The sequence below is a fragment of the Aquarana catesbeiana genome, linkage group LG09 (assembly GCF_042186555.1).
Source record: "Aquarana catesbeiana isolate 2022-GZ linkage group LG09, ASM4218655v1, whole genome shotgun sequence".
NCBI classification, from domain to species: Eukaryota; Metazoa; Chordata; class Amphibia; order Anura; family Ranidae; genus Aquarana; species Aquarana catesbeiana.
Genome location: NC_133332.1, coordinates 227765043 through 227777105, shown reverse-complemented (window position 1 = coordinate 227777105; position 12063 = coordinate 227765043). Strand labels below are relative to the sequence as shown.

The window sequence follows — 12063 nt, the reverse complement described above, 5'->3', positions numbered from 1 at the left end:
AATACGTGGCACTGATGACAGATGGCACTAATACGTGGCACTGATGACAGATGGCACTAATACGTGGCACTGATGACAGATGGCACTAATACGTGGCACTGATGACAGATGGCACTAATACGTGGCACTGGGGACAGATGGCACTGGGGACATGACAGCAGGGACAGATGGCAGGGACAGATGGCAGGACAGATAACATTGCTGACACTTTTTTTTTCTTTTTTTTTTTTTTTCTGTTTACCGCCGCAGCGGTTCGCTCTCCCTCCTCACACGCTGTCGCTGTGTGAGGAGGGAGAGCCGGCGATGAGAGAGGATCTCATATGTTTACATATGAGATCCTCTCTCATTGGCAGAGCGATCGCACTGTAAACGGCTGCTGTCATTGGCCGTTTACGGCGATCTGTGACTGGCTATGTCCGAGGGACACGGCCAGCACAAAACTTCCCCAACGCGCGCCCGCGGGAGCGCGCAACACGGAAGTGAACAGGAGGACGTCCAGGGACGCCCTCCCGGCAATTGGAGTCCGCGCTGTAGCCGTCTTTCGGCTGTAGTGCAGACGCCTAGTGGTTTAAACTTTTTATAAACTGAATATAAAAGACAGGGCTAAAATTGCCCAAGTGTATAACATGGGAGCATTGTCATAAAGTCATGATGTCAAACAATATATCCACAATGGGTCTTCCACTCCAAAGGGAGGGGTAGGGTGAAACAAATTTGTTTAGTACATGGTTCTAGTTGCCTTCAAAATAGGGTACCACAACTACTTATGTGGTGCAAATCAGCCCAAATATAATAAGGCTTGAAAACCTACACCCAGTTCAAATCCAGGAGAAACGCAAGTAAGCGTGGAAGAAAAAAAAGTTGAACAGAAACCCAGCCACCCCAAAACCTAGATACAGTGCATCTGGAAAGTATTCACATCGCTTCACTTTTTCCACATTTTGTTATGTTACAGCTTTATTCCAAAATATATTCAATTCATTATTTTCCTCAAAATTCTACAGACAATTCCCCATAATGACAACGTGAAAGAAGTTTGTTTGAAATCTTTGCAAATTTATTAAAAATAAAAAACGAAAAAATTCACGTACATAAGTATTCACAGCCTTTGCTCAATTCTTTGTTGAAGCACCTTTGGCACCAATTACAGTCTCAAGTCTTTGAGTATGATGCTACAAGCTTGGCACAGCTATTTTTGGGCAGTTTCTCCTATTCTTTTTTGCAGGACCTCTCAAGCACCATCAGGTTGGGTGGGGAGTGTCGGTGCACAGCCATTTTCAGATCTTTCCAGAGATGTTCAATTGGGTTCAAGTCTGTGCTCTGGCTGGGCCACTCAAGGACATTCATAGAGTTGTCCCATAGCCACTCCCTTGTTATCTTGGCTCTGTGCTTAGGATCATTGTCCTGTTGGAAAATGAACCTTCGCCCCAGTCCGAGGTCCAGAGCACTCTGGAGCAGGTTTTCATCAAGGATGTCTTTGTACATTGCTGCATTCATCTTTTCCTCGATTCTGACTAGTCGCCCAGTTCCTGCCGCTGAAAAACATCTCAACAGCATGATGCTGCCACCACCATGCTTCACTGTAGGGATGGTATTGGCCAGGTGATGAGTGGTGCCTGGTTTCCTCCAGACGTGACGCTTGCCATTCAGGCCAAAGAATTCAATCTTTGTTTTATCAGACCAGAGAATTTTGTTTCTCATGGTCAGAGTACTTCAGGCGCCTTTTGGCAAAATCCAGATGGGCTGTCATGTACCTTTTACTAAGGAGTGGCTTCCGTCTGGCCACTCTACCATACACGCCTGATTGGTGGAGTGCTGCAGAGATGGTGATTCTTCTAGAAGATTCTCCTCTCTCCACAGAGAAATGCTGGAGCTCTGTCAGAGTGACCATCGGGTGCTTGGTCACCTCCCTGACTAAGGCCCTTCTCCCCCGACCACTCAGTTTGGCCAGCCGGCCCGCTTTGGGAAGAGTCCTGGTGGTTCCAAACTTCTTCAATTTATGGATGATGAAGGCCACTGTGCTCATTGGGACCTTCAATGCTGCAGACATTTTTTTGTACCCTTATCCAGATCTGTGCCTCGATACAATCCTGTCTCAGAGGTCTACAGACAATTCCTTGGACTTCATGGCTTGGTTTGTGCTCTGACATGCACTGTTAACTGTGGGACCTTTTATATAGACAGATGCGTGCCTTTCCAAATAGTGTTAAATCAACCTAATTTACCACAGGTGGACTCCAGTCAAGTTGTAGAAACATCTCAAGGATGATCAGTGGAAACAGGATGAACCTGAGCTCAATTTTGAGTGTCATGGCAGACTGTGAATACTCGTATACATGTGATTTTTTTTTTTTTATTATTATTATTATTTATTTTTTATAAATTTGCAAAGATTTCAAACAAACATCTTTCATGTTGTCATTATGAGGTATTGTTTATAGAATTAAAATAATGAATTTAATCCATTTTGGAATAAGGCTGTAACATAACAAAATGCAGAATAGTGAAGCGCTGTGAATACTTTCCAGATGCACTGTATATAATTCAAACAGAGGATTGAAGGTGCCTTATCCAGGGTTTTCAAACCCCTTCAAAACTAGTTTATTTATCCCTCAAAATACTCACCAACTGCTCATGAAGCATGATCCAAGATATTTTATGTTTGACCAACAGGAAGGAAACAACTGGGGTTTTCCATGCCCACGCTATGGTGATTTTAGCAGCCAACAAAATTAAATAAGCGAGTGTTCAAAGATGTCTGAGGATCTCATCCGAAAGATCCGTAAACAGTGCCGCCCTGGCATTTCTGGATATATTAACTTTGGTTACCGAGTAATGAAGGTTGAATACCTGATCCAAAAATCTCATAAACCTTCGGACAGGACCACCAGATGTGAAATATGCTTCCCTCCTGCCGACACCCTCGTAAATAATGAAGGGAGGCATGAGGATGAATTTTTGCTAACCTCGCCGGCACTAAAAACCAATGGGATAAATGTTGTAATTTGCTTCAACACAACATGGTGTTGTGCACCATGGTCAACCATCGCAGCCACTCCTCCTTTTTTTTTTTTTTTTTTTTGTTTTTTTTTTTTTTTTTTTGTTTTGTTTTTTTTGTTTTTTATCTCCTCCCCCGGGTCTGCTTCTCAAGCAGCCTGATAAGTAAGTTTGATAGTAGGACTAAAGAACAAGGAGTACAGTACCGAGATACCTCCTCTAGATCCAGGATCTTTCAGGCATCTATTATAAACTGGCCTTAAAGGACATGTCACCCGCATCCCGTTTTAGTCATCAGTCAACATTTTTTTTCTGTAGATTTGCCACCAGTACATTGATTCCTGGGCAGCGAATCCCCCTCATTTATTAAAGCAGAATGATACTGTTGTTAGCATGTGTCATACCCTGAACCTCATTTGACAGTGATGACGTGAAAACACGCAGACCACATGTGAAATCGAGAAACGAGTCCTATTCTGACATTTGTTTATTTCTGGCCTGGGTTTCTAATGTGTGACAATTACTTTGATTTCATTGGGTAAATTTAATTTCTGCATAACAAAACGTGGTCACCCATGTTCCAACTTTGCCATTTCTATGACCACAAGTAGAAGACATTTGAACCCTACCACTAGTGCTTTTTTATTAAACAGCTTCTAATTTTTTATAATGCAGGCGAAAAACTTTAACAGACTGGGAGACGGATATCACCCCACTGGTAGGAGAGGAGTTGATGGTGGAGGTTCTCGCCGATGTCCCTCTATCTATGCACAATTTTGTGAGTCATCATTAGGTGCTTTTAACTGTCTTTATCTCTATATGCTTAACCCTGTCATTCTGATGACCTATGCTTGTTCCCTGTTTCCCAGGTGAGGAAAACACATTTCAACCTGGCATTCTGTGACTTCTGCCTGAAATTCCTGTTCAACGGTTTCCGCTGTCAGACATGTGGCTACAAATTTCACCAGCACTGCAGCAGTAAAGTGCCCACTGCCTGCGTGGACATGGCCAAACTGCCCAAGTAAGTAGGGATCAGGCTTATCCTACAATTTCCTATAACTGTCACTAAACAATTTTGGACATCTGAGAGATACAGGCTACAAGTTCATAACACACACTGTGTGCACCTTTCCAGGCCGGCAGGCAGTTATACGGATTTCCAGTACAATGATCAATCCCCTGGCATTATCCATGAACTCTACACCCCGCAGCCATCCACCAGGTAACAATACCCACCACTTCCTCTTCTATCCTGTCACAACTTTTCTCCTCTTCATTTCTGTGCCATTTCTGTTTGATGTCCCTGGTGCCCACCCCATTCCATCTCTCCCTTCCCGCAGCCCCCGGACACAGCACCCTGGAGCTGCTTCCTTTTCATTCCCCAGCGAGGGTCAACCCCTGCAACGGCATCGCTCCACCTCCACCCCCAACGTTCATATTGACAGCACCACTGGCCCCGTGGATAACAGCATTATTGAGGTACCCTGCCAGGGAGAGACTGGATTCTTCTTACTATTATAGAGAAAGGGAAATACTAGTATACATTTTTTTTTCTTCCTGTAAAATGTAAGTCTTTTCACCCTCTAGCTTCAACTGATCTCTTGAAACATGTGGTAGATGCCCCCAATGATTGTTTTAACACGACTCTTCTTGCTCACTGTTTATGTAGGGACTGTGCTAGTTACTTTTCAGCTTTTGAGAGTCCGTAGAAGATTTCTGATAAGTGTAATGGAATTGGTTTTGGCAATGGGCATCTGCCTTCTGCTACAGCTGGGAGGAAAACCCCTTTAAACACAGGATGTGCTTAATTGCTGACTTTCTGCTGAAAATGTTTGTCTCTTTCCATTTTTAAAGGGAATCCATCAGCATAAAAATGTTGGAGGTTCCATCATGGACTTGTTTTAAAATCTTTATTAAACCCCTAGGGGACCAAGTGCATTTAGCACTTGGTTCAGATCTGTCCTGTGGTTGCACAGCAACATAATCAGTCAGCTCACCACACCTTCCCCACTCTCTGACCGTGCTGCTAGTAAGGAGATAAATACTTAACAAGGGCTGATTGACAGCGCTTGTCTCTGTTAGCAAGTTCACACTGGAGACGGTCAGTGCCACGGGGGCTGTGTGATCTATCTGTTGTTGTAATGTATTGCCATATGCAGGCAGGTGGTTTGGCCCACACAGCGTACAAAACCAAAATTTTTGGGCACCCCCCAAGACACAGGTGCAGTGTAAAGCCCACTGCCAGTTGCATGGAAAAATCAAGGATACACAGCAGCTGTACATTGTTTGGTACTCGCATACAGGGATGTATCCCCCAAATGCACAGTCTGTGTTCAGGGGACATATGCTGTGCTGTAGCGCCCCCCCCCCCCTTTTTAGCTACACCCATAAATTGTGCTTCAGCCTAGGGTGGAGCTGCAACACAAACAGAAATAAAAATGTGTTTGTTATGTACAAGGAGGCTACAGATCAGAAAGGGACCAATATGCTTCATACGCTTAGTGCTGGGAGGATTTGGAGAATGATTTTTAAGTTGTGCAAATAGTAAGTCTTCCTCCAAAGGTGCTTGCTGGAAGGTTGTCACCCTTCTCTTTTCCTTATTTCCTAGTGAGTCACTTCATTAGAACAAGCATTTGGCCAGTAAAGTCTGAACTTATGCATACTAGGTTCAGGTCAGTAACTAATTGGATAGACCAAATGAGGATCAAAGCCTAAACCTTGTAAGTGCCAAGTCACCAGTGCCCACTACTATCTTTACATTACCACCGGTTTCCATTAGAATTTTGAGTTACTGTCCCAGAAGTCAGATCACCTAATTCACCAGTTTTATCTGGGTCTACCACAGGCAAACCTGTGAAATTAGCTTAACAGCCAGGCAACTACTAGCATTTTTAGGAGCATGGCAGCAGTGGTAGTTTACATATTATTTTTTCTTATGATAGACATTTTATTTTAATTGTGTGAAGGGCTTTGCAGTCAACATTTATGACTCCAACAGAGTTCTGTGTGTGTGTGTGTGTGTGTGTGTGTGTGTGTGTGTGTGTGTGAAGTATTGATGGTTTGCGTAGCAAGTGTTTGGTGTGAGGCTGGTGTGACACTAGAAGGGAGGACTGTGTTTGATGAGACTGGTGTGAGACCAGAAGGGCGGACTGTGCCTAATGAAGCTGGTGTGACATTAGAAGGGAGGAATGCGCTTAATGAGGCTGGTGTGACACTAGAAGGGAGGACTGTGCTTGGTGAGGCTGGTGTGACACTAGAAGGAAGGACTGTGCTTGGTGAGACTGGTGTGACACTAGAAGGGAGGACTGTGCTTTGTGTGACACTAGAAGGGAGGACTGTGCTTGGTGAGGCTGGTGTGACACTAGAAGGGAGGACTGTGCTTGGTGAGGCTGGTGTGACACTAGAAGGGAGGACTGTGCTTGGCGAGGTTGGTGTAACACTAGAAGGGAGGACTGTGCTTGGCAAGGCTGGTGTGACACTAGAAGGGAGGACTGTGCTTGGTGAGACTGGTGTGACACTAGAAGGGAGGACTGTGCTTGGTGAGGCTGGTGTGACACTAGAAGGGAGGACTGTTCTTGGTGAGGCTGGTGTGACACTAGAAGGGAGGACTGTGCTTGGTGAGGCTGGTGTGACACTAGAAGGGAGGACTGTGCTTGGTGAGGCTGGTGTGACACTAGAAGGGAGGACTGTGCTTGGTGAGGCTGGTGTGACACTAGAAGGGAGGACTGTGCTTGGTGAGGCTGGTGTGACACTAGAAGGGAGGACTGTGCTTGGTGAGGCTGGTGTGACACTAGAAGGGAGGACTGTGCTTGGTGAGACTGGTGTGACACTAGAAGGGAGGACTGTGCTTGGTGAGGCTGGTGCGACACTAACAATAATCGTTACTACCAGTTTGATAATATGGAGTATTAGCCAAGTCCCCTGAGAGCGTAGCATAAAGCTTTTTTAGTTTGGTTGATGAGCAATGCTCAGATGTAGGTTATATTTCTGTTGTAAAATATAACAGATAAGTTCTGCCATCTTCAAACTTCCATTGTCCGTTCCTTTATCATGCTTCATTATATCTTCAGAAAGCTTGCAGGATTTTCCGTTTTCTGTGCATAAAGCACAACAGGTTTAGTCTGGATATTGAAGTGTTGTTTTGTACATAAAGGACACTATCTGTCTACTGCCTACTTTTTCAACAACTGAAGTCCAGATCCAGTTCAGCCAATCCCAGTAGACTGGCAGTTTATCTAAGATTCTTAAAGGGTTAGCTAACCAGATCAGTGTTACAAAAGAAAATCCTATGAAGCTTTGATATATTGTGCTTAAATAGCCATACTTGTAGGCCATTTGCACCCCCCAAAATCTGTCCAAAAAACATTTAGGGTAGCTGTGCCCCCTGCTGTCCTTTTTACTAGAATGCTCTAAATCAGGGGTAGGCAACCCCCGGCACACAAAGCCTCTTTTGCTGGCACTCGACTCCCTCCCCATCAGCAGAGCAGCGCAGGGAAGTGTCAGTGAAACACTTATATATTCCAATTTCAGAATTCCCCACGCTGCACCTGTACTGAGGAGGAGGCACTGTGCCCCCACACAACGTAAAAGATGGGAAACATCGTTTGGTTCGAAAGAAGGGATTTCCCTGTAATTGCGAAAACCACAATCAGGTGACAGTTTGTGGAATTACTGTTGAGCTTCTGGGAACTTTGTTGAAATTATTCCTGAACCTTTGCGTCACTTACTACTGAACCCCTGAACTCTGTGTCCCTTTTAAGCCACAGCCAGTATTCAGCGCAATTAAAATCACACCCAACTTTTCCCGTGGCGAAAAGCGCGCACTTTTTCTCAGCTGCAGGTGCCCGATTTATGATCCTGCACACAGGCCCACTGCTTTCAGAAAATGCCCCTGACCTGAGCTCATCATTGCACATCCATTCCAGATGCTTGTATGTGACATCACATACACCACATATAAGCACGTGGGCTGGATGTGAGAGTTGGATCAGCAGGATAAGTGTGCCAGGACAGATAGATGTGTCATCTCGGCTTCCTTTCACCACTCTGCATATCTCGCATATCATAGATGAGAAGAGGGTACAGCAGTGGAGCAGATGAGCAGGAGGGTACATCGGAGGGCTTCAGAGGTTGGACAGATGAGCAGGAGGGTACAGGGAGGTACAGTGGTGGAAGAGATGAGAAGGTGGGGTTCAGCAGTGGGACAGATGAGCAGGGGGATTCATTGTTGGGGCAGATGAGCAGGGGGGTTCAGTGTTGGGCCAGATGAGCAGGGTGGTTTAGTGTTGGGCCAGGTGAGAAGGGGGTTCAGTGGTGGGACAGAAAAGCAGGGTGGTAGAGCAGTGAAGAAGATGTGAAAGGAGGTGTATTGGTGGGGCAGATGAACAGATGGGTTCAGTGTTAGGACAGATGAGAAGGTGATTTAGTAGTGAGACAGAAGAGCATGGGGATACGGCGGTGGAGCAGATGTGCAGGGGGGGTACAGTGGTGGGGCAGTTGAGAAAGGGGGGTACATTGCAGATGAGCAGGGGGTTACAGTGGTGGGACAGAAGAGCAAAGGGGTACAGTGGTGGGGCAGATGTGCAGGAGGTACATTGGTAGGAGGGATGAGATGGGGGTTCAGCGGTGGGACAGAAAAGCAGGGGGGTATAGTGGTGGGACAGATGAGCGGGGGGGGGGGGGGTTCAGTGTTTGGCCAGATGAGAAGGGGGTTACAGTGGTAGGAAAGATGAGCAGGGGGGGTTCAGTGTTTGGGCAGAGGAGAAAGGAGGTACATTGGTGGGGCAAAAGGAGCAGGGGGGTACAGAGGTGGGGCAGATGTGCAGAGGAGAAAGAAGGTACATCAGTGGAACACATGAGCAGAGGGTTACAGTGGTGGGGCAGAAGAGCAGGGGGTACAGTGGTGGGACAGATGTGCAGGAGGTACAGTGGTGGGGCAGATGAGAAAGGGGGTTACAGTGGTGGGGCAGATGAGCAGATAAGTTTAGTGTTAGGACAGATGAGAAGATGGTTCAGCGATGAGACAGATGAGCAGGTGGGTTACAGTGGTGGGCCAGATGATTAGGGGGGTACAGTGATGGGGCAGATGTGCAGGGGGGGCAGTGATCTGAGGTGTGGAGTTGCAGGAATTGGGGCTGATCTGAGGCATGAGAGTGCAGGATGTTAATTTCTCACTACTAAAGTAGTTTACAGCATTTACTTTATAAGAAATCCTTTACGTGATTGAGAGTGTAAAGTTGACATTTTTTAAAATTTTATTTAAAATCGGCACGCTCAATTTCTTTGAAAACATTTTTCGGCACACTGTGCTTAAAAGGTTGCCTACCCCTGCTCTAAATGGATGCTCATCCCTAGCAACACAGGAGAAAGCATTCTCCTTGTTTAAACCCCTGTGCATGCGATGTGTGCTCACATTCTCACTGCAGTGTCTGAGCTCAATGGTGCTGTCAGAGATGGAAAGAGAAAGTGCAAGAGAGAGTTAAAACAGAGAAAATGGTGACGCCTGTGATGCTAGGGTAAAGTGTCCAGTGGTTAAAGTGATTGCAAACCCTTACATATACCCAGTGTAGTGACTGGCTTCAGGTGATACATAGATATGAAACAAATACTTTTACATAAGTTGTACCGGTTTATCTGCCGTCTTCTCTTTATCCGTTCATAGTGCTGAATTTATAAAGTTTGCCTGAGCGCTCAAAAAAAGGGGGCGGAGAGCTGATATTACACACTTCAGAGCTCAGTGAGGAGAGCTTTGAGAGCTGATTGGAGAGAAGAGACACCCCCTCCACACAGCACAGGAATAAAGCTGAGGCTGTCAATCAGCTGGAGGTCACAATTTTTCTCTTGGTGTCAGGAGAACTTGTCAGAAGTAATTCATACTGATAGCAGAGGAAAAAGCAGACAGAAATAACACTTTGTGCTCTGGACTGAGACAAGTACACACTATAGAGGGATATGCTTTGTTCATATTTCATGTAAGGTTTACAACCACTTTAAGGCGTCCTGGAAATAGGACGGGGCACAGTTACCTGTAGGAGCTTCTCGCCCAGGCTTCATGCAGCTATGAAGGTGTGACTAAGCACAAAATAAGGCTTTTTAACATACTGGGGCCCCTTTTTATGGTGGTTTTTATTATTTATTTTTTTTAACGTTGAACCAACTCGTTAAAGGGAAAGGCTTTGCTTAAGTCACCAGTCAGGCTCATCTTCTTCCACTGCTGCTCTAACTTACCAAAACTGGAACTGGAAATTGCACAGCTCCAGTGTTCTTGTTATGAGTGCAGATTTCTTTCAAATGCTTTTGAGACCTGGTATAGTTTCAAAGAATAGTCTTCATGTGTGAATTTAATTACAAATGATAACCTCTGTTTATTCAAGCATTAGTTTTCCCTATGAGCAGACAAGATTGTTTGTTTGTGTTCAGTAGACCTGTAGATTTTCTCTGTGTAGGTAGAGCTTTAAACAAGCACCAAAGACATTTGTAACACAGAGAGGAAGGAGATAACCATTTGCTGATTTTCCTTACAAATGCTTTGTTTTCTGTCGCATTTGTACAGGAGGCATTGAGGAGCGTCGCAGTCACTCGTGAGTACCTATATAAATGCATATTCATTGGTGCCTACTGCCCCTGAACATGTATATGTATACATCTGCAGCTTCTATATGTCTGCATGCTTTGTTGAAACCTAATCCTGGGCACCCTATTTCTGAGTCCCTCCTGAAGCCCGTCTCAGCTTGTCTTTGTGCTTACTCTTTGTGCCCTTTGGAACCCCTCTTGTGTTGAACATATGCAATCCAGTTCTTCAAGTGAAAACCTTGCAACGCATCTTTCTTAATTTATCCCATTGATCATGAAGGCCTTTATGTTTACTGTTCCAAGCTTTCTGACCCTTGGCTGTTTCTCTCCATTGCCTCTTCTGTGCAATCTGTCATTCTTATCCTGCACTCTCTGTTTGCGGCATCTGCTTTGTGTTTATGTTTAGCGTACTTCAATGTCACTACGTATTCAAGCCACTGTTGCACGATTGCACAAAAGAAGAATAAACATAGTTTGTATCTCTTTATATCCTTGTGTCTTGTATTTTTGTAGCTCGGGATGGGACGCCGAAGACTGGAGTTCCTCTTGGGAGTAAATCTCCTCCAGCAAAGTCTCCTGTTGAGACTCCGAGAGAGAGAAAGACTTCTGCATCAGATGAAAAGAAGAAAGTGGTGAGTAATCAGGGCCATCGGAGCTTAGAGCTCTAGTAATAAAATGGATGATTGAGGAGTGTTTGATATCAGTAATGTTAGCAAACCTTATTTTTTGCCCTCTTTATAGAAACAGCTGGGATACAGAGATTCCAGCTACTACTGGGAAGTGAACTCCAGTGAGGTGGTGATGCTGAAGCGCATTGGAGCAGGCTCCTTTGGCACAGTATTTCGTGGCAAGTGGCACGGCGACGTGGCTGTCAAGATTCTCAAAGTAACTAATCCAACATCTGAGCAAATCCAGGCCTTTAAGAATGAGATGCAGGTTCTGAGGTGGGTGAGCGGAGTTGGCAGTGGCTTGTAAGGATCAGGAATATTTTTGTAGTGAAGGTAACTTTTTCTTGTCTTGGCTAACATCCTTTCCCTTATTTCCCTGCGCAGGAAGACACGTCATGTCAACATTCTGCTTTTCATGGGCTTTATGACAAAGCCTACCTTTGCAATAATCACCCAGTGGTGTGACGGAAGCAGTCTGTACCGCCATCTGCATGTACTTGAGACTAGATTTGACATATTTCAGCTTATCGACATTGCTAGGCAGACAGCACAAGGGATGGAGTAAGTGTAGTAATGGTCTGTCACATGGAAAACAGAAATGTGTTCTCTGCCCTTCATATGTTCCTGTTTCTAAATTGTTTCTCATATGCACAAAATGTTGTTTAGTCTGTGTCCTGTACATAGTTCGCCAGTTAAAAGGTAACTCAACTAGTAAAATCGTAATCTTTTGAGGCTATCCAAGAATGCATTGTAGCTGTAATTTAAGCAGGTTTTTACAGTGTGTATGCTGACATTGCAGTCATTTGTATTGTGATTTTGTGCTATA

General features: G+C 44.9%; 1 protein-coding gene across 2 annotated transcripts in view; it reads left to right on the top strand.

Moving 5' to 3' along the window:
• The window catches only part of ARAF (A-Raf proto-oncogene, serine/threonine kinase), an 84942-nt gene that overhangs the window by 44271 nt on the left and 28608 nt on the right, over positions 1–12063 (top strand). For both annotated transcript variants that reach the window (XM_073599893.1, XM_073599894.1), the window contains 8 exons: positions 3673–3775; positions 3867–4018; positions 4133–4219; positions 4338–4476; positions 10550–10577; positions 11083–11201; positions 11311–11513; positions 11622–11798. In XM_073599893.1, the coding sequence (XP_073455994.1) occupies positions 3673–3775; positions 3867–4018; positions 4133–4219; positions 4338–4476; positions 10550–10577; positions 11083–11201; positions 11311–11513; positions 11622–11798 (1008 nt within the window). The remainder of the gene's footprint in view (positions 1–3672; positions 3776–3866; positions 4019–4132; positions 4220–4337; positions 4477–10549; positions 10578–11082; positions 11202–11310; positions 11514–11621; positions 11799–12063) is intronic.